The 26,567-nt window shown below is 50.2% G+C and overlaps 1 protein-coding gene across 4 annotated transcripts in view; it reads left to right on the top strand.

The window, feature by feature from the left end:
• The window catches only part of LOC123751622 (NFX1-type zinc finger-containing protein 1-like), a 311,404-nt gene that overhangs the window by 5,582 nt on the left and 279,255 nt on the right, over nt 1-26,567 (top strand). For all 4 annotated transcript variants that reach the window (XM_069304304.1, XM_069304303.1, XM_069304305.1 and 1 more), the window contains exon 2: nt 23,543-26,380. In XM_069304304.1, coding sequence (XP_069160405.1) covers nt 23,554-26,380 — 2,827 coding nt within the window. In that variant the 5' untranslated portion in view covers nt 23,543-23,553. The remainder of the gene's footprint in view (nt 1-23,542; nt 26,381-26,567) is intronic.

Below are 26,567 nucleotides of genomic sequence, written 5' to 3'. Positions count from 1 at the left end.
TGTGGTGGAGCAGGAAGGTGTAGGGGTGTGTGGTGGGGCAAGAAGGTGTAGGGGTGTGTGGTGAAGCAAGAAGGTGTAGGGGTGTGTGGTGGAGCAGGAAGGTGTAGGGGTGTGTTTGAGCAAGAAGGTGTAGGGGTGTGTGGTGGGGCAAGAAGGTGTAGGGGTGTGTGGTGGGGCAAGAAGGTGTAGGGGTGTGTGGTGGAGCAGGAAGGTGTAGGGGTGTGTGGTGGGGCAAGAAGGTGTAGGGGTGTGTGGTGGAGCAGGAAGGTTTAGGGGTGTGTGGTGGAGCAGAAAGGTGTAGGGGTGTGTGGTGGGGCAAGAAGGTGTAGGGGTGTGTGGTGGGGCAAGAAGGTGTAGGGGTGTATGGTGGGGCAAGAAGGTGTAGGGGTGTGTGGTGGAGCAGGAAGGTGTAGGGGTGTGTGGTGGGGCAAGAAGGTGTAGGGGTGTGTGGTGGAGCAGGAAGGTGTAGGGGTGTGTGGTGGAGCAGGAAGGTGTAGGGGTGTGTGGTGGGGCAAGAAGGTGTAGGGGTGTGTGGTGGGGCAAGAAGGTGTAGGGGTGTATGGTGGGGCAAGAAGGTGTAGGGGTGTGTGTTGGAGCAAGAAGGTGTAGGGGTGTGTGGTGGGGCAAGAAGGTGTAGGGGTGTATGGTGGGGCAAGAAGGTGTAGGGGTGTGTGGTGGAGCAGGAAGGTGTAGGGGTGTGTGGTGGAGCAGGAAGGTGTAGGGGGTGTGGTGGAGCAGGAAGGTGTAGGGGTGTATGGTGGAGCAGGAAGGTGTAGGGGTGTGTGGTAGGGCAAGAAGGTGTAGGGGTGTATGGTGGGGCAAGAAGGTGTAGGGGTGTGTGGTGGGGCAAGAAGATGTAGGGGTGTGTGGTGGAGCAAGAAGGTGTAGGGGTGTATGGTGGGGCAAGAAGGTGTAGGGGTGTGTGGTGGGGCAAGAAGGATGTAGAAGTGAACAAATCCACAAGGGCCGTGACGAGGATCCTCGTTACGCCTGTGTGGATTTGTTCATTTGATGCATCACGTTAGTGTGATCTCTGTGTGTAATGATGTAGGGTGTGGTGGGATAAGAAGGATGTAAGGGTGAGTGGAGGGACAAGAAGGATGTACGGGTGTGTAGTGGGGCAAAAAGGATGTAGGGATGTGGTGGGGACAAGAAGGATATAGGGGTGTGGTGGGACAAGAAGGATATAGGGGTGTGGTGGGACAAGAAGGATATAGGGGTTTGGTGGGACAAGAAGGATGGAGGGGTGTGGTGGAGTGAGAAGGATGTAAGGGTGTGTGGTGGGACAAGAAGGATGTAGGGGTGTGTGGTGGGACAAGAAGGATGTAGGGGTGTGGAGGAGCAAGAATGATGTAGGGGTGTGGTGGGGCAAGAAGGATGTAGAGGTGTGGTGGAACAAGAAGGATGTAGGGGTGTGGTGAAGCTAGAAGGATGTAGAGGTGTGGTGGAGCAAGAAGGATGTAGAGGTGTGGTGGGACAAGAACGTTGTAGAGGTGTGGTGGGGCAAGAAGGATGTAGGGGTGTGTGGTGGAGCAAGAAGGATGTAGGGGTGTGTGGTGGGGCAAGAAGGTTGTGGGGGTGTGGTGGGGCTAGAAGGATGTAGGGGTGTGGTGGGGCAAGAAGGATGTAGGGGTGTGGTGGGGTTAGAAGGATGTAGGGGTGTGGTGGGGCTAGAAGGATGTAGGGGTGTGGTGGGGCAAGAAGGATGTAGGGGTGTGTGGTGGAGCAAGAAGGATGTAGAGGTGTGTGGTGGGGCTAGAAGGATGTAGGGGTGTGTGGTGGAGCAAGAAGGATGTAGAGGTGTGTGGTGGGGCTAGAAGGATGTAGGGGTGTGTGTTGGAGCAAGAAGGTTGTAGGGGTGTGGTGGGGCTAGAAGGATGTAGGGGTGTGGTGGGGCAAGAAGGTTGTAGGGGTGTGTGGTGGAGCAAGAAGGATGTAGAGGTGTGTGGTGGGGCTAGAAGGATGTAGGGGTGTGTGGTGGGGCTAGAAGGATGTAGGGGTGTGGTGGGGCAAGAAGGTTGTAGGGGTGTGGTGAGGCTAGAAGGATGTAGGGGTGTGGTGGGGCAAGAAGGTTGTAGGGGTGTGTGGTGGAGCAAGAAGGATGTAGAGGTGTGTGGTGGGGCTAGAAGGATGTAGGGGTGTGGTGGGGCTAGAAGGATGTAGGGGTGTGGTGGGGCAAGAAGGTTGTAGGGGTGTGGTGGGGCAAGAAGGATGTAGGGGTGTGGTGGGGCAAGAAGGATGTAGGGGTGTGTGGTGGAGCAAGAAGGATGTAGAGGTGTGTGGTGGGGCTAGAAGGATGTAGGGGTGTGTGGTGGGACAAGAAGGTTGTAGGGGTGTGTGGTGGAGCAAGAAGGATGTAGGGGTGTGGTGGGGCAAGAAGGATGTAGGGGTGTGGTGGGGCAAGAAGGATGTAGGGGTGTGTGATGGGGTAAGAAGGTGTAGGGGTGTGTGGTGGAGCAGGAAGGTGTAGGGGTGTGTGGTGGAGCAGGAAGGTGTAGGGGTGTGTGGTGGAGCAGGAAGGTGTAGGGGTGTGTGGTGGGGCAAGAAGGTGTAGGGGTGTGTGGTGGGGCAAGAAGGTGTAGGGGTGTATGGTGGGGCAAGAAGGTGCAGGGGTGTGTGTTGGAGCAAGAAGGTGTAGGGGTGTGTGGTGAAGCAAGAAGGTGTAGGGGTGTGTGGTGGAGCAGGAAGGTGTAGGGGTGTGTGTTGGAGCAAGAAGGTGTAGGGGTGTGTGGTGGGGCAAGAAGGTGTAGGGGTGTGTGGTGGGGCAAGAAGGTGTAGGGGTGTGTGGTGGAGCAGGAAGGTGTAGGGGTGTGTGGTGGGGCAAGAAGGTGTAGGGGTGTGTGGTGGAGCAGGAAGGTGTAGGGGTGTGTGGTGGAGCAGGAAGGTGTAGGGGTGTGTGGTGGGGCAAGAAGGTGTAGGGGTGTGTGGTGGGGCAAGAAGGTGTAGGGGTGTATGGTGGGGCAAGAAGGTGTAGGGGTGTGTGGTGGAGCAGGAAGGTGTAGGGGTGTGTGGTGGGGCAAGAAGGTGTAGGGGTGTGTGGTGGAGCAGGAAGGTGTAGGGGTGTGTGGTGGAGCAGGAAGGTGTAGGGGTGTGTGGTGGGGCAAGAAGGTGTAGGGGTGTGTGGTGGGGCAAGAAGGTGTAGGGGTGTATGGTGAGGCAAGAAGGTGTAGGGGTGTGTGTTGGAGCAAGAAGGTGTAGGGGTGTGTGGTGGGGCAAGAAGGTGTAGGGGTGTATGGTGGGGCAAGAAGGTGTAGGGGTGTGTGGTGGAGCAGGAAGGTGTAGGGGTGTGTGGTAGAGCAGGAAGGTGTAGGGGTGTGTGGTGGAGCAGGAAGGTGTAGGGGTGTATGGTGGAGCAGGAAGGTGTAGGGGTGTGTGGTGGGGCAAGAAGGTGTAGGGGTGTATGGTGGGGCAAGAAGGTGTAGGGGTGTGTGGTGGGGCAAGAAGGTGTAGGGGTGTGTCTTGGAGCAAGAAGGAGTAGGGGTGTATGATGGGGCAAGAAGGTGTAGGGGTGTGTGGTGGGGCAAGAAGGATGTAGAAGTGAACAAATCCACAAGGGCCGTGACGAGGATCCTCGTTACGCCTGTGTGGATTTGTTCATTTGATGCATCACGTTAGTGTGATCTCTGTGTGTAATGATGTAGGGTGTGGTGGGATAAGAAGGATGTAAGGGTGAGTGGAGGGACAAGAAGGATGTACGGGTGTGTGGTGGGGCAAAAAGGATGTAGGGATGTGGTGGGGACAAGAAGGATATAGGGGTGTGGTGGGACAAGAAGGATATAGGGGTGTGGTGGGACAAGAAGGATATAGGGGTTTGGTGGGACAAGAAGGATGGAGGGGTGTGGTGGAGTGAGAAGGATGTAAGGGTGTGTGGTGGGACAAGAAGGATGTAGGGGTGTGTGGTGGGACAAGAAGGATGTAGGGGTGTGGAGGAGCAAGAATGATGTAGGGGTGTGGTGGGGCAAGAAGGATGTAGAGGTGTGGTGGAACAAGAAGGATGTAGGGGTGTGGTGAAGCTAGAAGGATGTAGAGGTGTGGTGGAGCAAGAAGGATGTAGAGGTGTGGTGGGACAAGAACGTTGTAGAGGTGTGGTGGGGCAAGAAGGATGTAGGGGTGTGTGGTGGAGCAAGAAGGATGTAGGGGTGTGTGGTGGGGCAAGAAGGTTGTAGGGGTGTGGTGGGGCTAGAAGGATGTAGGGGTGTGGTGGGGCAAGAAGGATGTAGGGGTGTGGTGGGGTTAGAAGGATGTAGGGGTGTGGTGGGGCTAGAAGGATGTAGGGGTGTGGTGGGGCAAGAAGGATGTAGGGGTGTGTGGTGGAGCAAGAAGGATGTAGAGGTGTGTGGTGGGGCTAGAAGGATGTAGGGGTGTGTGGTGGAGCAAGAAGGATGTAGAGGTGTGTGGTGGGGCTAGAAGGATGTAGGGGTGTGTGGTGGAGCAAGAAGGTTGTAGGGTGGGGTGGGGCTAGAAGGATATAGGGGTGTGGTGGGGCAAGAAGGTTGTAGGGGTGTGTGGTGGAGCAAGAAGGATGTAGAGGTGTGTGGTGGGGCTAGAAGGATGTAGGGGTGTGTGGTGGGGCTAGAAGGATGTAGGGGTGTGGTGGGACAGGAAGGTTGTAGGGGTGTGGGGAGGCTAGAAGGATGTAGGGGTGTGGTGGGGCAAGAAGGTTGTAGGGGTGTGTGGTGGAGCAAGAAGGATGTAGAGGTGTGTGGTGGGGCTAGAAGGATGTAGGGGTGTGGTGGGGCTAGAAGGATGTAGGGGTGTGGTGGGGCAAGAAGGTTGTAGGGGTGTGGTGGGGCTAGAAGGATGTAGGGGTGTGGTGGGGCAAGAAGGATGTAGGGGTGTGTGGTGGAGCAAGAAGGATGTAGAGGTGTGTGGTGGGGCTAGAAGGATGTAGGGGTGTGTGGTGGGACAAGAAGGTTGTAGGGGTGTGTGGTGGAGCAAGAAGGATGTAGGGGTGTGGTGGGGCAAGAAGGATGTAGGGGTGTGGTGGGGCAAGAAGGATGTAGGGGTGTGTGATGGGGCAAGAAGGTGTAGGGGTGTGTGGTGGAGCAAGAAGGATGTAGGTGTGTGTGGTGGAGCAAGAAGGATGTAGGGGTGTGGTGGGGCAAGAAGGATGTAGGGGTGTCTGGTGGAGCAAGAAGGATGTAGGGGTGTGGTGGGGCAAGAAGGATGTAGGGGTGTGTGGTGGAGCAAGAAGGATGTAGGGGTGTGTGGTGGGGCTAGAAGGTGTAGGGGTGTGTGGTGGAGCAGGAAGGTGTAGGGGTGTGTGGTGGAGCAGGAAGGTGTAGGGGTGAATGGTGGAGCAGGAAGGTGTAGGGGTGTTTGGTGGGGCAAGAAGTTGTAGGGGTGTATGGTTGGGGCAAGAAGGTGTAGGGGTGTGTGGTGGAGCAGGAAGGTGTAGGGGTGTGTGGTGGGGCAAGAAGGTGTAGGGGTGTGTGGTGGGGCAAGAAGGTGTAGGGGTGTATGGTGGGGCAAGAAGGTGTAGGGGTGTGTGTTGGAGCAAGAATGTGTAGGGGTGTGTGTTGGAGCAAGAAGGTGTAGGGGTGTGTGGTGGGGCAAGAAGGTGTAGGGGTGTGTGGTGGGGCAAGAAGGTGTAGGGGTGTGTGGTGGAGCAGGAAGGTGTAGGGGTGTGTGGTGGAGCAGGAAGGTGTAGGGGTGTGTGGTGGGGCAAGAAGGTGTAGGGGTGTGTGGTGGGGCAAGAAGGTGTAGGGGTGTGTGGTGGAGCAGGAAGGTGTAGGGGTGTGTGGTGGGGCAAGAAGGTGTAGGGGTGTGTGTTGGAGCAAGAAGGTGTAGGGGTGTGTGGTGGAGCAGGAAGGTGTAGGGGTGTGTGGTGGAGCAGGAAGGTGTAGGGGTGTGTGTTGGAGCAAGAAGGTGTAGGGGTGTGTGGTGGAGCAAGAAGGTGTAGGGGTGTGTGGTGGGGCAAGAAGGTGTAGGGGTGTGTGGTGGAGCAGGAAGGTGTAGGGGTGTGTGGTGGGGCAAGAAGGTGTAGGGGTGTGTGGTGGAGCAGGAAGGTGTAGGGGTGTGTGTTGGAGCAGGAAGGTGTAGGGGTGTGTGGTGGGGCAAGAAGGTGTAGGGGTGTGTGGTGGGGCAAGAAGGTGTAGGGGTGTATGGTGGGGCAAGAAGGTGTAGGGGTGTGTGGTGGAGCAGGAAGGTGTAGGGGTGTGTGGTGGAGCAGGAAGGTGTAGGGGTGTGTGGTCGAGCAGGAAGGTGTAGGGGTGTGTGGTGGAGCAGGAAGGTGTAGGGGTGTGTGGTGTGGCAAGAAGGTGTAGGGGTGTGTGGTGGGGCAAGAAGGTGTAGGGGTGTATGGTGAGGCAAGAAGGTGTAGGGGTGTGTGTTGGAGCAAGAAGGTGTAGGGGTGTGTGGTGGAGCAGGAAGGTGTAGGGGTGTATGGTGGGGCAAGAAGGTGTAGGGGTGTGTGGTGGAGCAGGAAGGTATAGGGGTGTGTGGTGGAGCAGGAAGGTGTAGGGGTGTGTGGTGGAGCAGGAAGGTGTAGGGGTGTATGGTGGAGCAGGAAGGTGTAGGGGTGTGTGGTGGGGCAAGAAGGTGTAGGGGTGTATGGTGGGGCAAGAAGGTGTAGGGGTGTGTGGTGGGGCAAGAAGGTGTAGGGGTGTGTGGTGGAGCAAGAAGGTGTAGGGGTGTATGGTGGGGCAAGAAGGTGTAGGGGTGTGTGGTGGGGCTAGAAGGATGTAGAAGTGAACAAATCCACAAGGGCCGTGACGAGGATCCTCGTTACGCCTGTGTGGATTTGTTCATTTGATGCATCACGTTAGTGTGATCTCTGTGTGTAATGATGTAGGGTGTGGTGGGATAAGAAGGATGTAAGGGTGAGTGGAGGGACAAGAAGGATGTACGGGTGTGTGGTGGGACAAGAAGGATATAGGGGTTTGGTGGGACAAGAAGGATGGAGGGGTGTGGTGGAGTGAGAAGGATGTAAGGGTGTGTGGTGGGACAAGAAGGATGTAGTGGTGTGTGGTGGGACAAGAAGGATGTAGGGGTGTGGAGGAGCAAGAATGATGTAGGGGTGTGGTGGGGCAAGAAGGATGTAGAGGTGTGGTGGAACAAGAAGGATGTAGGGGTGTGGCGAAGCTAGAAGGATGTAGAGGTGTGGTGGAGCAAGAAGGATGTAGAGGTGTGGTGGGACAAGAACGTTGTAGAGGTGTGGTGGGGCAAGAAGGATGTAGGGGTGTGTGGTGGAGCAAGAAGGATGTAGGGGTGTGTGGTGGGGCAAGAAGGTTGTAGGGGTGTGGTGGGGCTAGAAGGATGTAGGGGTGTGGTGGGGCAAGAAGGATGTAGGGGTGTGGTGGGGTTAGAAGGATGTAGGGGTGTGGTGGGGCTAGAAGGATGTAGGGGTGTGGTCGGGCAAGAAGGATGTAGGGGTGTGTGGTGGAGCAAGAAGGATGTAGAGGTGTGTGGTTGGGCTAGAAGGATGTAGGGGTGTGTGGTGGAGCAAGAAGGATGTAGAGGTGTGTAGTGGGGCTAGAAGGATGTAGGGGTGTGTGGTGGAGCAAGAAGGTTGTAGGGGTGTGGTGGGGCTAGAAGGATGTAGGGGTGTGGTGGGGCAAGAAGGTTGTAGGGGTGTGTGGTGGAGCAAGAAGGATGTAGAGGTGTGTGGTGGGGCTAGAAGGATGTAGGGGTGTGTGGTGGGGCTAGAAGGATGTAGGGGTGTGGTGGGGCAAGAAGGTTGTAGGGGTGTGGTGGGGCTAGAAGGATGTAGGGGTGTGGTGGGGCAAGAAGGTTGTAGGGGTGTGTGGTGGAGCAAGAAGGATGTAGAGGTGTGTGGTGGGGCTAGAAGGATGTAGGGGTGTGGTGGGGCTAGAAGGATGTAGGGGTGTGGTGGGGCAAGAAGGTTGTAGGGGTGTGGTGGGGCTAGAAGGATGTAGGGGTGTGGTGGGGCAAGAAGGATGTAGGGGTGTGTGGTGGAGCAAGAAGGATGTAGAGGTGTGTGGTGGGGCTAGAAGGATGTAGGGGTGTGTGGTGGGACAAGAAGGTTGTAGGGGTGTGTGGTGGAGCACGAAGGATGTAGGGGTGTGGTGGGGCAAAAAGGATGTAGGGGTGTGGTGGGGCAAGAAGGATGTAGGGGTGTGTGATGGGGCAAGAAGGTGTAGGGGTGTGTGGTGGAGCAAGAAGGATGTAGGGGTGTGTGGTGGAGCAAGAAGGATGTAGGGGTGTGGTGGGGCAAGAAGGATGTAGGGGTGTCTGGTGGAGCAAGAAGGATGTAGGGGTGTGGTGGGGCAAGAAGGATGTAGGGGTGTGTGGTGGAGCAAGAAGGATGTAGGGGTGTGTGGTGGGGCTAGAAGGTGTAGGGGTGTGTGGTGGAGCAGGAAGGTGTAGGGGTGTGTGTTGGAGCAAGAAGGTGTAGGGGTGTGTGGTGGGGCAAGAAGGTGTAGGGGTGTGTGGTGGAGCAGGAAGGTGTAGGGGTGTGTGTTGGAGCAAGAAGGTGTAGGGGTGTGTGGTGGGGCAAGAAGGTGTAGGGGTGTGTGGTGGGGCAAGAAGGTGTAGGGGTGTGTGGTGGAGCAGGAAGGTGTAGGGGTGTGTGGTGGGGCAAGAAGGTGTAGGGGTGTGTGGTGGAGCAGGAAGGTGTAGGGGTGTGTGTTGGAGCAGGAAGGTGTAGGGGTGTGTGGTGGGGCAAGAAGGTGTAGGGGTGTGTGGTGGGGCAAGAAGGTGTAGGGGTGTATGGTGGGGCAAGAAGGTGTAGGGGTGTGTGGTGGAGCAGGAAGGTGTAGGGGTGTGTGGTGGAGCAGGAAGGTGTAGGGGTGTGTGGTCGAGCAGGAAGGTGTAGGGGTGTGTGGTGGAGCAGGAAGGTGTAGGGGTGTGTGGTGGGGCAAGAAGGTGTAGGGGTGTGTGGTGGGGCAAGAAGGTGTAGGGGTGTATGGTGAGGCAAGAAGGTGTAGGGGTGTGTGTTGGAGCAAGAAGGTGTAGGGGTGTGTGGTGGAGCAGGAAGGTGTAGGGGTGTATGGTGGGGCAAGAAGGTGTAGGGGTGTGTGGTGGAGCAGGAAGGTGTAGGGGTGTGTGGTGGAGCAGGAAGGTGTAGGGGTGTGTGGTGGAGCAGGAAGGTGTAGGGGTGTATGGTGGAGCAGGAAGGTGTAGGGGTGTGTGGTGGGGCAAGAAGGTGTAGGGGTGTATGGTGGGGCAAGAAGGTGTAGGGGTGTGTGGTGGGGCAAGAAGGTGTAGGGGTGTGTGGTGGAGCAAGAAGGTGTAGGGGTGTATGGTGGGGCAAGAAGGTGTAGGGGTGTGTGGTGGGGCAAGAAGGATGTAGAAGTGAACAAATCCACAAGGGCCGTGACGAGGATCCTCGTTACGCCTGTGTGGATTTGTTCATTTGATGCATCACGTTAGTGTGATCTCTGTGTGTAATGATGTAGGGTGTGGTGGGATAAGAAGGATGTAAGGGTGAGTGGAGGGACAAGAAGGATGTAAGGGTGTGTGGTGGGACAAGAAGGATATAGGGGTTTGGTGGGACAAGAAGGATGGAGGGGTGTGGTGGAGTGAGAAGGATGTAAGGGTGTGTGGTGGGACAAGAAGGATGTAGGGGTGTGTGGTGGGACAAGAAGGATGTAGGGGTGTGGAGGAGCAAGAATGATGTAGGGGTGTGGTGGGGCAAGAAGGATGTAGAGGTGTGGTGGAACAAGAAGGATGTAGGGGTGTGGTGAAGCTAGAAGGATGTAGAGGTGTGGTGGAGCAAGAAGGATGTAGAGGTGTGGTGGGACAAGAACGTTGTAGAGGTGTGGTGGGGCAAGAAGGATGTAGGGGTGTGTGGTGGAGCAAGAAGGATGTAGGGGTGTGTGGTGGGGCAAGAAGGTTGTAGGGGTGTGGTGGGGCTAGAAGGATGTAGGGGTGTGGTGGGGCAAGAAGGATGTAGGAGTGTGGTGGGGTTAGAAGGATGTAGGGGTGTGGTGGGGCTAGAAGGATGTAGGGGTGTGGTGGGGCAAGAAGGATGTAGGGGTGTGTGGTGGAGCAAGAAGGATGTAGAGGTGTGTGGTGGGGCTAGAAGGATGTAGGGGTGTGTGGTGGAGCAAGAAGGATGTAGAGGTGTGTGGTGGGGCTAGAAGGATGTAGGGGTGTGTGGTGGAGCAAGAAGGTTGTAGGGGTGTGGTGGGGCTAGAAGGATGTAGGGGTGTGGTGGGGCAAGAAGGTTGTAGGGGTGTGTGGTGGAGCAAGAAGGATGTAGAGGTGTGTGGTGGGGCTAGAAGGATGTAGGGGTGTGTGGTGGGGCTAGAAGGATGTAGGGGTGTGGTGGGGCAAGAAGGTTGTAGGGGTGTGGTGAGGCTAGAAGGATGTAGGGGTGTGGTGGGGCAAGAAGGTTGTAGGGGTGTGTGGTGGAGCAAGAAGGATGTAGAGGTGTGTGGTGGGGCTAGAAGGATGTAGGGGTGTGGTGGGGCTAGAAGGATGTAGGGGTGTGGTGGGGCAAGAAGGTTGTAGGGGTGTGGTGGGGCTAGAAGGATGTAGGGGTGTGGTGGGGCAAGAAGGATGTAGGGGTGTGTGGTGGAGCAAGAAGGATGTAGAGGTGTGTGGTGGGGCTAGAAGGATGTAGGGGTGTGTGGTGGGACAAGAAGGTTGTAGGGGTGTGTGGTGGAGCAAGAAGGATGTAGGGGTGTGGTGGGGCAAAAAGGATGTAGGGGTGTGGTGGGGCAAGAAGGATGTAGGGGTGTGTGATGGGGCAAGAAGGTGTAGGGGTGTGTGGTGGAGCAAGAAGGATGTCGGGGTGTGTGGTGGAGCAAGAAGGATGTAGGGGTGTGGTGGGGCAAGAAGGATGTAGGGGTGTCTGGTGGAGCAAGAAGGATGTAGGGGTGTGGTGGGGCAAGGATGATGTAGGGGTGTGTGGTGGAGCAAGAAGGATGTAGGGGTGTGTGGTGGGGCTAGAAGGTGTAGGGGTGTGTGGTGGAGCAGGAAGGTGTAGGGGTGTGTGGTGGAGCAGGAAGGTGTAGGGGTGTATGGTGGAGCAGGAAGGTGTAGGGGTGTGTGGTGGGGCAAGAAGGTGTAGGGGTGTATGGTTGGGGCAAGAAGGTGTAGGGGTGTGTGGTGGAGCAGGAAGGTGTAGGGGTGTGTGGTGGGGCAAGAAGGTGTAGGGGTGTGTGGTGGGGCAAGAAGGTGTAGGGGTGTATGGTGGGGCAAGAAGGTGTAGGGGTGTGTGTTGGAGCAAGAAGGTGTAGGGGTGTGTGTTGGAGCAAGAAGGTGTAGGGGTGTGTGGTGGGGCAAGAAGGTGTAGGGGTGTGTGGTGGGGCAAGAAGGTGTAGGGGTGTGTTGTGGAGCAGGAAGGTGTAGGGGTGTGTGGTGGAGCAGGAAGGTGTAGGGGTGTGTGGTGGGGCAAGAAGGTGTAGGGGTGTGTGGTGGGGCAAGAAGGTGTAGGGGTGTGTGGTGGAGCAGGAAGGTGTAGGGGTGTGTGGTGGGGCAAGAAGGTGTAGGGGTGTGTGGTGGAGCAGGAAGGTGTAGGGGTGTGTGGTGGAGCAGGAAGGTGTAGGGGTGTGTGGTGGAGCAGGAAGGTGTAGGGGTGTGTGGTGGGGCAAGAAGGTGTAGGGGTGTGTGGTGGGGCAAGAAGGTGTAGGGGTGTATGGTGGGGCAAGAAGGTGTAGGGGTGTGTGTTGGAGCAAGAAGGTGTAGGGGTGTGTGGTGAAGCAAGAAGGTGTAGGGGTGTGTGGTGGAGCAGGAAGGTGTAGGGGTGTGTGTTGGAGCAAGAAGGTGTAGGGGTGTGTGGTGGGGCAAGAAGGTATAGGGGTGTGTGGTGGGGCAAGAAGGTGTAAGGGTGTGTGGTGGAGCAGGAAGGTGTAGGGGTGTGTGGTGGGGCAAGAAGGTGTAGGGGTGTGTGGTGGAGCAGGAAGGTGTAGGGGTGTGTGGTCGAGCAGGAAGGTGTAGGGGTGTGTGGTGGGGCAAGAAGGTGTAGGGGTGTGTGGTGGGGCAAGAAGGTGTAGGGGTGTATGGTGGGGCAAGAAGGTGTAGGGGTGTGTGGTGGAGCAGGAAAGTGTAGGGGTGTGTGGTGGGGCAAGAAGGTGTAGGGGTGTGTGGTGGAGCAGGAAGGTGTAGGGGTGTGTGGTGGAGCAGGAAGGTGTAGGGGTGTGTGGTGGGGCAAGAAGGTGTAGGGGTGTGTGGTGGGGCAAAAAGGTGTAGGGGTGTATGGTGGGGCAAGAAGGTGTAGGGGTGTATGGTGGGGCAAGAAGGTGTAGGGGTGTGTGGTGGGGCAAGAAGGTGTAGGGGTGTGTGGTGGAGCAAGAAGGTGTAGGGGTGTATGGTGGGGCAAGAAGGTGTAGGGGTGTGTGGTGGGGCAAGAAGGATGTAGAAGTGAACAAATCCACAAGGGCCGTGACGAGGATCCTCGTTACGCCCGTGTGGATTTGTTCATTTGATGCATCACGTTAGTGTGATCTCTGTGTGTAATGATGTAGGGTGTGGTGGGATAAGAAGGATGTAAGGGTGAGTGGAGGGACAAGAAGGATGTACGGGTGTGTGGTGGGGCAAAAAGGAAGTAGGGATGTGGTGGGGACAAGAAGAATATAGGGGTGTGGTGGGACAAGAAGGATATAGGGGTGTGGTGGGACAAGAAGGATATAGGGGTTTGGTGGGACAAGAAGGATGTAGGGGTGTGGTGGAGTGAGAAGGATGTAAGGGTGTGTGGTGGGACAAGAAGGATGTAGGGGTGTGTGGTGGGACAAGAAGGATGTAGGGGTGTGGAGGAGCAAGAATGATGTAGGGGTGTGGTGGGGCAAGAAGGATGTAGAGGTGTGGTGGAACAAGAAGGATGTAGGGGTGTGGTGGGGCTAGAAGGATGTAGAGGTGTGGTGGAGCAAGAAGGATGTAGAGGTGTGGTGGAACAAGAACGTTGTAGAGGTGTGGTGGGGCAAGAAGGATGTAGGGGTGTGTGGTGGAGCAAGAAGGATGTAGGGGTGTGTGGTGGGGCAAGAAGGTTGTAGGGGTGTGGTGGGGCAAGAAGGATGTAGGGGTGTGGTGGGGCTAGAAGGATGTAGGGGTGTGGTGGGGCTAGAAGGATGTAGGGGTGTGGTGGGGCAAGAAGGTTGTAGGGGTGTGTGGTGGGGCAAGAAGGATGTAGAGGTGTGTGGTGGGGCTAGAAGGATGTAGGGGTGTGTGGTGGGGCTAGAAGGATGTAGGGGTGTGGTGGGGCAAGAAGGTTGTAGGGGTGTGGTGGGGCTAGAAGGATGTAGGGGTGTGGTGGGGCAAGAAGGTTGTAGGGGTGTGTGGTGGAGCAAGAAGGATGTAGAGGTGTGTGGTGGGGCTAGAAGGATGTAGGGGTGTGGTGGGGCTAGAAGGATGTAGGGGTGTGGTGGGGCAAGAAGGTTGTAGGGGTGTGGTGGGGCTAGAAGGATGTAGGGGTGTGGTGGGGCAAGAAGGATGTAGGGGTGTGTGGTGGAGCAAGAAGGATGTAGAGGTGTGTGGTGGGGCTAGAAGGATGTAGGGGTGTGTGGTGGGACAAGAAGGTTGTAGGGGTGTGTGGTGGAGCAAGAAGGATGTAGGGGTGTGGTGGGGCAATAAGGATGTAGGGGTGTGGTGGGGCAAGAAGGATGTAGGGGTGTGTGATGGGGCAAGAAGGTGTAGGGGTGTGTGGTGGAGCAAGAAAGATGTAGGGGTGTGTGGTGGAGCAAGAAGGATGTAGGGGTGTGGTGGGGCAAGAAGGATGTAGGGGTGTCTGGTGGAGCAAGAAGGATGTAGGGGTGTGGTGGGGCAAGAAGGATGTAGGGGTGTGTGGTGGGGCTAGAAGGTGTAGGGGTGTGTGGTGGAGCAGGAAGGTGTAGGGGTGTGTGGTGGAGCAGGAAGGTGTAGGGGTGTATGGTGGAGCAGGAAGGTGTAGGGGTGTGTGGTGGGGCAAGAAGGTGTAGGGGTGTATGGTTGGGGCAAGAAGGTGTAGGGGTGTGTGGTGGAGCAGGAAGGTGTAGGGGTGTGTGGTGGGGCAAGAAGGTGTAGGGGTGTGTGGTGGGGCAAGAAGGTGTAGGGGTGTATGGTGGGGCAAGAAGGTGTAGGGGTGTGTGTTGGAGCAAAAAGGTGTAGGGGTGTGTGTTGGAGCAAGAAGGTGTAGGGGTGTGTGGTGGGGCAAGAAGGTGTAGGGGTGTGTGGTGGGGCAAGAAGGTGTAGGGGTGTGTGGTGGAGCAGGAAGGTGTAGGGGTGTGTGGTGGAGCAGGAAGGTGTAGGGGTGTGTGGTGGGGCAAGAAGGTGTAGGGGTGTGTGGTGGGGCAAGAAGGTGTAGGGGTGTGTGGTGGAGCAGGAAGGTGTAGGGGTGTGTGGTGGGGCAAAAAGGTGTAGGGGTGTGTGGTGGAGCAGGAAGGTGTAGGGGTGTGTGGTGGAGCAGGAAGGTGTAGGGGTGTGTGGTGGAGCAGGAAGGTGTAGGGGTGTGTGGTGGGGCAAGAAGGTGTAGGGGTGTGTGGTGGGGCAAGAAGGTGTAGGGGTGTATGGTGGGGCAAGAAGGTGTAGGGGTGTGTGTTGGAGCAAGAAGGTGTAGGGGTGTGTGGTGAAGCAAGAAGGTGTAGGGGTGTGTGGTGGAGCAGGAAGGTGTAGGGGTGTGTGTTGGAGCAAGAAGGTGTAGGGGTGTGTGGTGGGGCAAGAAGGTATAGGGGTGTGTGGTGGGGCAAGAAGGTGTAAGGGTGTGTGGTGGAGCAGGAAGGTGTAGGGGTGTGTGGTGGGGCAAGAAGGTGTATTGGTGTGTGGTGGAGCAGGAAGGTGTAGGGGTGTGTGGTGGAGCAGGAAGGTGTAGGGGTGTGTGGTGGGGCAAGAAGGTGTAGGGGTGTGTGGTGGGGCAAGAAGGTGTAGGGGTGTATGGTGGGGCAAGAAGGTGTAGGGGTGTGTGGTGGAGCAGGAAAGTGTAGGGGTGTGTGGTGGGGCAAGAAGGTGTAGGGGTGTGTGGTGGAGCAGGAAGGTGTAGGGGTGTGTGGTGGAGCAGGAAGGTGTAGGGGTGTGTGGTGGGGCAAGAAGGTGTAGGGGTGTGTGGTGGGGCAAAAAGGTGTAGGGGTGTATGGTGGGGCAAGAAGGTGTAGGGGTGTGTGTTGGAGCAAGAAGGTGTAGGGGTGTGTGGTGGGGCAAGAAAGTGTAGGGGTGTATGGTGGGGCAAGAAGGTGTAGGGGTGTGTGGTGGAGCAGGAAGGTGTAGGGGTGTGTGGTGGAGCAGGAAGGTGTAGGGGTGTATGGTGGAGCAGGAAGGTGTAGGGGTGTGTGGTGGGGCAAGAAGGTGTAGGGGTGTATGGTGGGGCAAGAAGGTGTAGGGGTGTGTGGTGGGGCAAGAAGGTGTAGGGGTGTGTGGTGGAGCAAGAAGGTGTAGGGGTGTATGGTGGGGCAAGAAGGTGTAGGGGTGTGTGGTGGGGCAAGAAGGATGTAGAAGTGAACAAATCCACAAGGGCCGTGACGAGGATCCTCGTTACGCCCGTGTGGATTTGTTCATTTGATGCATCACGTTAGTGTGATCTCTGTGTGTAATGATGTAGGGTGTGGTGGGATAAGAAGGATGTAAGGGTGAGTGGAGGGACAAGAAGGATGTACGGGTGTGTGGTGGGGCAAAAAGGATGTAGGGATGTGGTGGGGACAAGAAGGATATAGGGGTGTGGTGGGACAAGAAGGATATAGGGGTGTGGTGGGACAAGAAGGATATAGGGGTTTGGTGGGACAAGAAGGATGTAGGGGTGTGGTGGAGTGAGAAGGATGTAAGGGTGTGTGGTGGGACAAGAAGGATGTAGGGGTGTGTGGTGGGACAAGAAGGATGTAGGGGTGTGGAGGAGCAAGAATGATGTAGGGGTGTGGTGGGGCAAGAAGGATGTAGAGGTGTGGTGGAACAAGAAGGATGTAGGGGTGTGGTGGGGCTAGAAGGATGTAGAGGTGTGGTGGAGCAAGAAGGATGTAGAGGTGTGGTGGGACAAGAACGTTGTAGAGGTGTGGTGGGGCAAGAAGGATGTAGGGGTGTGTGGTGGAGCAAGAAGGATGTAGGGGTGTGTGGTGGGGCAAGAAGGTTGTAGGGGTGTGGTGGGGCAAGAAGGATGTAGGGGTGTGGTGGGGCTAGAAGGATGTAGGGGTGTGGTGGGGCTAGAAGGATGTAGGGGTGTGGTGGGGCAAGAAGGATGTAGGGGTGTGGTGGGGCAAGAAGGATGTAGGGGTGTGTGGTGGAGCTAGAATGATGTAGGGGTGTGTGGTGGGGCAAGAAGGTGTAGGGGTGTGTGGTGGAGCAGGAAGGTGTAGGGGTGTGGTGGAGCAAGAAGGATGTAGGGGTGTGTGGTGGAGCAAGAAGGATGTAGGGGTGTGTGGTGGAGCAAGAAGGATGTAGGGGTGTGTGGTGGAGCAAGAAGGATGTAGGGGTGTGTGGTGGGGCAAGAAGGTGTAGGGGTGTGTGGTGGAACAAGAAGGATGTAGGGGTGTGGTGGGGCAAGAAGGTTGTAGGGGTGTGGTGGGGCTAGAAGGATGTAGGGGTGTGGTGGGGCTAGAAGGATGTAGGGGTGTGTGGTGGGGCTAGAAGGATGTAGGGGTGTGTGGTGGGGCTAGAAGGATGTAGGGGTGTGTGGTGGGGCTAGAAGGATGTAGGGGGTGTGTGGTGGGGCTAGAAGGATGTAGGGGTGTGTGGTGGGGCTAGAAGGATGTAGGGGGTGTGTGGTGGGGCAAGAAGGATGTAGGGGTGTGTGGTGGGGCTAGAAGGATGTAGGGGGTGTGTGGTGGGGCAAGAAGGATGTAGGGGTGTCTGGTGGGGCTAGAAGGATGTAGGGGTGTGTGGTGGAGGAAGAAGGATGTAAGGGTGTGATGGTTCACGAGGGATGTAGTTGTGTAGGAGGGCACGAGTGTTGTAGTTGTCAAGGAGGGCACGAGGGTTGTAGTTGTCAAGGAGGGCACGAGGGTTGTAGTTGTGTAGGAGGGCACGAGTGTTGTAGTTGTCTAGGAGGGCACGAAGGATGTAGTTGTGTAGGAGGGCACGAGGGTTGTAGTTGTCTATGAGGGCACGAAGGATGTAGTTGTATAGGAGGGCACGAGGGTTTTAGTTGTATAGGAGGGCACGAGGGATGTAGTTGTCTAGGAGGGCACGAAGGATGTAGTTGTATAGGAGGGCACGAGGGTTGTAGTTGTCTAGGAGGGCACGAGGGTTGTAGTTGTATAGGAGGGCACGAGGGTTGTAGTTGTATAGGAGGGCACGAGGGATAAAATGGCGTCCACTACTAATAATGTTCTTGGATGCTGGGCAGTGAGCACATATTGTCGAGAGAGTTGACAGTAATATAGAATGTGTGTTGGAACTTGTAAGTAGAGAGTAGTTACGTACTCTCACTTGTGTACATAGCTGCGGATAGACGGTGATCCTTTCCTATGGCTATGGCTGGCCTATCACACTCATGTCCTCGCCTCACAAAAGTTAAATCCTGGGGCTTATGAATGGGCACCCAGAGCCCATCATGTTTAAATAGGCAAGAGTATAGCTGGTTGAATATTATTTCTCAGACAGTTAGGATAATAGAGATGATAGTGGGTTCGGTCAATATTTGTTGTTGTCAGTGTGATGGGACAGGAAAGGCTCAGTGTTATAAAGATTTATTATATAGTAATGATTCTGCAAATGATGCAACACTTTCCTAATTTTGTTAAAGTACGAATTTTATTGTAGTTCCTTGGGTTATTCTTAAGTAAGAGTATCAAATGCTAAAATCTGAGAATTCGTTAGTGAAGAAAAAACCGTTTAATTCAGCGAGTGTTGTCGGCTAATATCATGTTTCCAACGTCTCAAGCAAAGAGTTATAATTTATAAAGTTTTTTTTAGCCTGTTTTAGCTATTTGTGATCTTCGGTAGCATCGAAGACAACCATTTTCTAGTTTCTTTGGAAATAACCTGTGTTGGATTAGAAATAGAGTCTTAGATTTATGAAACAAATTTACGGGTAACATTATGAACGTTTCAGAGCTGGGTGGTTTTAAGCAGGATGGTTTTGAGTAGGATGGTTTTAAGCAGGATGGTTTTGAGTAGGATGGTTTTAAGCAGAATGGTTTTGAGTAGGATGGTTTTTAAGCAGGATGGTTTTGAGTAGGATGGTTTTAAGTAGGATGGTTTTAAGCAGAATGGTTTTGAGTAGGAAGGTTTTAAGCAGGATGGTTTTGAGTAGGAAGGTTTTAAACAGGATGCTTTTGAGTAGGATGGTTTTAAGTAGGATGGTTTTAAGCAGGATGGTTTTGATTAGGATGATTTTAAGCAGGATGGTTTTGAGTAGGATGGTTTTAAGTAGGATGGTTTTGAGTTGGATGGTTTTGATCAGGATAATTTTAAGCAGGATAATTTTGAGCAGGATGGTTTTGAGTAGGATGGTTTTGATCAGGATAGTTTTGAGCAGGATGGTTTTGAGTAATATGGTTTTGAATAGGATGGTTTTGGTCAGGATAGTTTTGAGTAGGATGGTTTGGTGGATAAAAATAAAAGCTGCCTCATGTAGTTCAAAAGAACTTTTGCAATTTCCCTTTTTTAAAATATATCATCTCAAATTCATTATTTTGTTGACTGATTTTTATGCCATTTGTAAAGCCATGTGTCATTTCGCCATTTCTAGTAACTTGCTTAGTGAAATGAGAAATTGTGTTATAGAGGCTTTGTCTTTCACGAAGAAATGTGTGCACATCTTCGGAGATGTTTTCTGTGTTACCAATTTCAGTTCATTGGTTTATGTTGCCAATATGGCCAATATGTTGGTTTATGTTGCCAATTCCATACACGAAGTTACTTGGGAAGACTTTCTTTGTGCAGTTTACAGCTAATATTCATGTGAAAGACGTAGTGAATGTTATCTGGGAAATTATGTGTCCAGAGGTGTCTCTCGTTCTGATATGTTTGGTGCATTTTAACTTCTGTTCGTAGTAAAATTCAAGAGCACCACGTCTCGGATTTGAACAGCACTTGTGGATAACTGTGTTCCTGGGATTGTTAACAAGATGGGTTAAAATATCTTTTAGTAATGGACAAGTAAATAATTATATATATAAAAAACATTATCTTACCTCGCACTAACGTCATCATAGTGTATCTGTAGGAGCCGTGTTGATGAGGGTTCGATGCTATGCGATGGGTATTCCCAGGCAAAAAGCCTTAGCCCACTATGCCACGACATAGTGAACACAGAGTTGTCTAGAACATGTGCCTGGAACACCCAGTGCATAGGTTCGAACCCGCGTCACGGCTCCTACGGATTTGCTCATTAATGCATCACGACAGTGTAATTACTCACTGTGTATCTTTTATGTGTTGTAGGTAGGTTGCGCATGTCCCTTCCATACAACCAACCAAAACCCGTAGAGTGCTTGTACTTTGATCAGGAGATCACCCTGTGCGCTCTCTGCTCTTGGAGAGGGACTCAGCATCACACATTCAGCGGGGTTTGGCTCCAGCACTGGCCTCGTTGTCACGTGCACACACTCAATTCGAGCCGCTGTGACTCCCCATTCTCTCCTTGGTTGGTATGATCTCCTTAGTCCCCCTTTCTTGAATTATAATTCTATACCACCCTGTCCACAGCTGTGGTTCCTTCTCTCTTTTTCTCTCTCTTCTACTTTCTGGGAAGCCTCACTAGGACAAGGGCAAACACCTGTTAACTATAACATTTAATACAACAAAGAACATATACAGCACATTTACATACAATACATAGGAATAGAAAACCTCTAAACATTATGATACTATAACCTGGTTGCAGTCCAATACCATCATGGCTCTATCTGCCGTCTGTATCAAGTGGTAGCTCAACTCCTGGCTCGCCACTTATTTAATCAACTTCACCAAGTGGATTATATCTCATAATACAATATGGCACAATCAGCCCTAGAATGTACATAAATATATGCAGGTAACTCAGCCTATGGCTGTAACACTATAAACATCTGTATAAATATTCCTTGATACAAAAATGATCTGTCACCCACCTTCCACTGCGTCTTGCACGCCAATGACACTCAAGCACTCTTTAAGCAGACAATAAGAACCTCCTCCCTACATCTAGCGGTTTACTACCCTGAACATCTTCAAGTTCTTCCAGGATTCTCTACCAGGGTCCTCTACAGCTCTTCCAGGCTGCTACACCATGACGTTTTTCCTGAACAGCAATGATGCTTCACCACTGGTATCACAGAAGCACGTGAAACTCCACTCCACTGCTTCTCCTCTCACAGTTTGAGGTCCTGCTCCTCCTTGTGGGGGCTGCTCTTCCACAGAGTTCAGTACCTTCCCACAACCTTGGAGCTTCATCCACTACTCCTCCTCTACTGGCTCGAAGTTCTCTCAGCAACTCCTTCCCCAGACAAACCTGCAACCCACTGACATGCCATAAAGATATTCCTCTACAAACATATAATTAAAATAAACTACACATTAAATGTCTTCACTCGCTCTGATTCCTGCCTGCCATGAGGTGACTCCCCCACGCTCGGGCCAGTCCATTCTCCACTTCCCCATGACAGTCCGTCTCCAGCCGGGCGGTCAGTTGCCTCCAAGCTCCTGGTGGGAGAGGAAGTGCTGCTCCTCTCCTCAGCTGGTTCCCTCATCTCTATACTCTTACTTAGGCCTTCTGCCTTAATAAAATATGCCAAATATATCAAAAGACACTTGCTACGGTCGATGGGCACACGACCACTACAGGCAATCCCTGTCTGTAAAACTGGTAAAAATGGCTTACCACAGAATTTGGTCCGCTTGCGGAGCTCACTGACTGAGCAGTCGCCACCAGGGCGCTCTAAGTTGCCCACAGACCTGCTTTAAAGACTGCTCCACACTCTCCCAGTAGTCCACAACTTGAGCTGACACGTCCACAGACTTATTCCACAAGCGAGACGTCTGTCCACTTCCTTCTTCTTGAAGGTATATCACTCAGAGGTTCTTCGTCACCAGGGGATCAAATGGAGCACGACCTCCCCCTTACGATTTCTTCAGCTCAAGTGAGGTCAAAGACCTCTGAAGCGAATGGAATAGAACTATCAGGAGAAAGCGCCAAGCCATTACGACTATATAGCACTGTGAAGGGTTCAGGATAAGAATTTGGGAATGGGATGGGAGGAAGGAATGGTGCCCAACCACTTGGACGGTCGGGGGATTGAACGCCCACCTGCAAATTCTCCACATCTCATGTCAAGTCATTTATTTATATTCTTATTCACTGCCCATACTTTTAAGCCATTTTGCAAATCTAACCCAGCATTTAACATATGTATGTTTCCACGCCCATCTCCTTGACCTCTTAGTTAGATCAGGTCTGGTAGAATAACTCTCAGGGGGTAAACTCGTTTCTCAGGCACCTGGGATTATAACAGTATCACAGTATATGTTAACAACTTAAATATAATGATACGTTAAGATGATTTGTTAGAACACAGTTGGCAAGGTTTGCTGTAATTCAAATGATGATAGTCATGGATACTAGATAAAGGTCTCATTCAGGGTTTATGATTGTAGTATGATGGATTAATGTGAGATTATTACTATACTTTACAATTATGTAGTAATAGTTAATATTAATAATAATAACTTTATATTCACAGTTTAGTGTCAATGCACGTTATGTCAGTAGTAAATAGCTCATACTACAAACAAGTAAAATTTAAATAAATATTGCCTTATCAAAAGAAAATATAAATGAGAAAGGAATATTTAATTTAAATCATTATTTAAAACGATAAAATGTTAACAAGCAAGTAAGTGGAATAAATAACTTGAATAGAATTAACCTGTAGTAAAGTAAAAAGAAAATTGAATTTGAATGAAGAGCTGTTGATAATATTGATAACAATTTCATAGTCAGTTGAGATACTTATTTTGTATGATTGTATGGAGGTTTAAAGTGATAATACTTGAATAGTATTAACATTAATTGTAAGCTTGATATAAAATTAAAATTTGAATCAAACATTGCACTTGTGCATTAATGGCAATATGACTTGATTAACAACTGGGAATACGATACATATTTAAATTAAATAGCAAAACTGATTGTCAGATGTGGCAAAATATTATTGTGAGCAAGGAAAGAACATTATTAATAATATCACCTGAACATTAATGGACAATAAAAATTAAAACAAAAATACAGTTTAAAGAAGTATTTTTAAATACCAGGTAATACCTGAGAAAATAGAGATTCATGAAATGGGCACTGCTATAGAACACTGGAGTTTCTAGATAAAATTTTACGTTTATTTATTAAGATGGGTCAATGGCAATTTTTTGGTTAATATGATATTTTAGAGTTGCTGGGGAATTTTTTGAGGTTTCCTCGTTGGTTCCTTCATAAAGTTTTCCCTGTATAGTATTTTCTCACTAATATTTATTAATCCTTAACAAAGCTCTGTTTGATCACTGCTTGGTTTCGTTTACGTGCTTGTCGGAATTCATAGAAAAGGATCTGCGTGTTCTATGTCTGACATTTAACTTAGGCTGTTTTAAGTGTGGAAAAGATCTGAATTTCAGGAGAAACTATCTGGTTTAAGAAGAGGTACTCAATTATTTGAACCAGTATTTGTTCTTCCGTAATATTCTCAAAGCAGGAGAGATTGCTGAAAGAGGGAATATAGAGAACATAAAGCACTAAAATTATTGGGATCGTCTCAAGGCTCTCCAAATGTACTCCCTAGAAAGGAGATGAGAGAGATGTCAGATAATATACATATGAAAAATACTGGAGGGCTAGGTCCCAAATTTACACAGTAAAATAACAATAAACTGGAATGAACGATATGGATGGAAATGCAGAATAGAACTAGTGAAGAGCAGAGGTGTCACAGACACAATCAGAGAACACTGCATGAACAGTAGAGGTCCACGATTGTTCAACATACTCACAGCGAACATAAGAAATATTGCTGTAACAAACGTGGACGTCTTCAAGAAAAAACTGGATAGTTTTCTTCAAGAAGTGCCGGACACACACGGCTGTTGTGGATATGCGGACCTGCGGGCCGTTCCAAGCAACAGCCTTTTGGACCAAGCTCTCAGAAGTCAAACATGGCCCCAGGCTGGACTTAGAGAGTAGAAGAACTTCCAGAACCCCATCCAGGTACAATATATGCAGCCTTTATGTCACTTTAGTTAATTTCTTAGTTCACCATGACCTGTAATAGATTTCCAAAGATGTTGACAGTTCTCACCATTAGTGTTCTATGGGAAGTCTTGTTCGGCAACCACTACTGGGTCCAGTTTACCTGATCAAGTTCGTCCAAGGTTACAGCTTGTTATACCTACAACAGTTTTTTATTAGCACTTACTCTATTTTCTTGTAGGTTTCGTTAAATTTAAAATATGAAATTTTGCCAAGAGGATAATATATTTTGCATTTTGGGAGTACTACTTTGTTTCCTATATATTTTTGTTGTTTGGTTTGTGTTTGGGCTTCACTCTGTAGGTCTTCGATTATCTTGGTTAGATATTACCGGAGCTAACATTGTTTCCTGAATTATTCGTTGTGCTGTCATTACTTGTAATATTGTAAAATTGCTTCTGTCCTCTTGAATTGAAAAACTAATAGAAAATGGATGATTTTTGAGTGTTTAATTAGGAAAATCTTAGTTTATAACTAAAACATTGAATATCTCACTTATTTATATTACTATACACTTCTTTTCAGAGAGTGGTGAAATGAGACGGAATGGTCAAGAAAGAGAAGAGCGTGGTCAATACAAAGAAAATGCAAAAACCAGGGGAAGAGAAGCAGGAGCGGGAGACACATTTGTCTTCCATAGAGGAAGAGGAGGAGCAGCAGGGAAAACTCTTTCACAAAGAGAAAGGTATTCCCGAGAAAGAGGAAATGGTAACCATTGGCGTCAAAGGGGGTCACAGAGCGAAGACGACTTGAGTGCCGCAGATAACAGAAATACTCAATCACTGGAAAGATATGACCAGAAATCTAACAGAAGGAAGCGAGAAAATCCCATTGGATATAAAGCTTTAGAAAATATGCTTAGTCTTTACCCTGATGAGGTGGTGATGAAACTACAGATGGAAAATTCAGGATATTATTTGCTAATTCATGATGTGGCAAGTGTCAGTTTGGATAAAATATGCCTATTAATGAGAGTATTGTCTCATGCATCCGAGACCAGGTCAAACCGTGAAAACTTATATAACCTGCTTAGCAAAACCTTTAAACCTACGTTCATCTCTCAGCTTATAGAATTTTCTATCAAGTTTAGTTTGCAACCAGATAATGAAACTAGAAATACATTTTTTGATGAGCTGAGTAAAATTGTTCATGTTTATGTAAATGTTATGCCCAACCGCGCTGTTGACAATATCTACGTTTTGTTAGAAACTTGTATAATGGTTTTGCAAAAAATTCTGGCTTCATCTCAACACATAATTTCTGTTTTAAATAAAATTCAAGAAACAAAAGCACTCCTTGAAGAACACAAGCAAAAGCTGCAAGAATCAGGACATGTACAGCGCAAGGGAAAACACAAAGACAGATGGGAAGATCACCTGCCACCTCCCGATGATTTCCGAGAAGTGTCAGTCTTGCCCACAACACAAGATCTTAACGACGTGGAGAATCCATTTCTTCGTAGGAATATTGTTGAAGGGAAATACTTGGATGTTAATCACTACCTGGATGTACAATTTCGATTGCTAAGAGAAGACTTTGTAAGACCTCTTCGAGATGGCATAAGAGCATTTAGAAGCAACGTACGCTCTCAGAACAGAGACATCTGGATCTACAGAGATGTGAGAATTATTGGAGCTGACATACAGAGTTATGAGATGATACATCATATACAGCTAAATCTACCAGAAAAGTTCAAACTTGAAAATTCTAAGAGGCTTCTCTATGGAAATCTTTTATGTTTCAGTAAAGACAAATTTTGTTCTATTATTCTTGGATCAATAGCTGACAGAAACACAGAAAAGATCAAGGATGGTATAATTGGCATAAAGTTTGAGTCAGATATTGGTGAATTAAAGGATTCTGTATTCACCATGGCAGAATCAAGGTCATATTTCGTGGCTTATAAACATGTTCTTAGTGCTCTCCAAGATATCACAGAGGATTCATTCCCACTGGAGTCCTATATAGTTCATGTCCAACCATATATGGAACATCCAAGTTACTTGTCACAACATTCAGTGTATGACCTCCGTGTATTACGGAGAGCTAATATGATGAAAGAGTCGGAAGCTTACAGTAAACTCTTCCAAACTACTAAGAAAATTGTATTAAACCACGATGATGACTTGCCGCGACTTCAAGCTGTGAGAGTAATGGACGAACTTCAACACTGGCCCACTGAAGATGATCTAGGTTTAGATGACTCTCAACGCCGAGCTCTTCACAGTGCTCTTGTTAGAAAACTTGCTATCATACAAGGCCCTCCAGGCACTGGCAAGACATTTGTAGGCCTTAAAATTACTCAGGTGCTTCTTCACAACAGTCAAGAATGGAAGAACGAGAACCAACCATCACCTATATTAGTAGTGTGTTTTACTAACCATGCTCTTGATCAGTTTCTGGAGGGAATGAGTCAATATACAGATAATATCGTACGAGTTGGCTCAAGAACCAAAAGTGAGATTATTGCTAGATTCCAAATAAACCAACTCGCTAAGAATCTTCGATCACGGAGATCATTTCCAGCTGAAATACATAAAATGAACACCAACTTGCTCTGGCAAGTAAGGGAACAACAAAAAGAGGTTTTATCTTTGAGAAGAGTTATTCAGGAACTTTCGTCTCCAAGTGGAATCTTGGCGCTTGATGTTTTTTCATTAGAGGACATATTATCCGTGCATGTACTTGAGCAGTTTAGAGAAATGAGCTTAAAAACATGGCTTTTAGATACAAAATTATGCACAGACGACTTGACACAAGTTACCACTAAGAAAAAAACTACCAACCAGTTAAACAAAAACAGTAAATCAAAACTAGTTGACGAAGTGTGGCAGGATGCTGAGGATCTTTTTGGTGCAGAAGAAATCGACAGAATGATGGATGACAGAGACCTCCAAGATGACCTGAGCACAAGTGGTACTGACCGTAATATTCTGAGGTATGATATAACAGCCAAATCACTGGAAAAAGATATAGAAGCTTTCGAAATACGTGATAATATGAGTGCATTAGATCTCAAAGTTAAAGAGCTCTTAAAGAACCATCAAAATCGGCTAAAACTTGGTTTGGAAACACCCTTAGTAGATGCAGAAAAAGTGAGAGCTTACGAAAATACTAATATTAGAGCCTTGAACTTTAAGAGACGTTGGGAATTATACAAGTTATGGCTGAGCAGATTATCTGAGAAGTTTAACAAAAAGCTGCAAGAAGTTGAGAATGAATTTCGCCACGTGACAAAAGCTTGGCGAGAGATCAGGGATCAAGAGTATTTATATGTGATGAGGCACGCTGCAGTGGTGGGGATGACAACCACTGGCGCTGCTAGTTACTGCCACCTTGTTCAAGCACTCCAGCCACCCGTAGGTAAGCTGCTTCTCTTTGTTATTAAGTTAAAAACTACATTGTGTTTAGAGCACTGTTATTTTTATCAAAATACCAATAAAGCCAATAAAACACTGTTTATTAATATTTACAATATTACAATTAATATTAAATCAATCTTTCCATCAAGTCCTTGAATTACTGAAATACACATCATACTTGTATTTCA

Source organism: Procambarus clarkii, chromosome 52, assembly GCF_040958095.1.
Source record: "Procambarus clarkii isolate CNS0578487 chromosome 52, FALCON_Pclarkii_2.0, whole genome shotgun sequence".
NCBI classification, from domain to species: Eukaryota; Metazoa; Arthropoda; class Malacostraca; order Decapoda; family Cambaridae; genus Procambarus; species Procambarus clarkii.
Note: the sequence above shows the minus strand (reverse complement) of the source record. Positions and strands in the feature narration are given on the sequence as shown.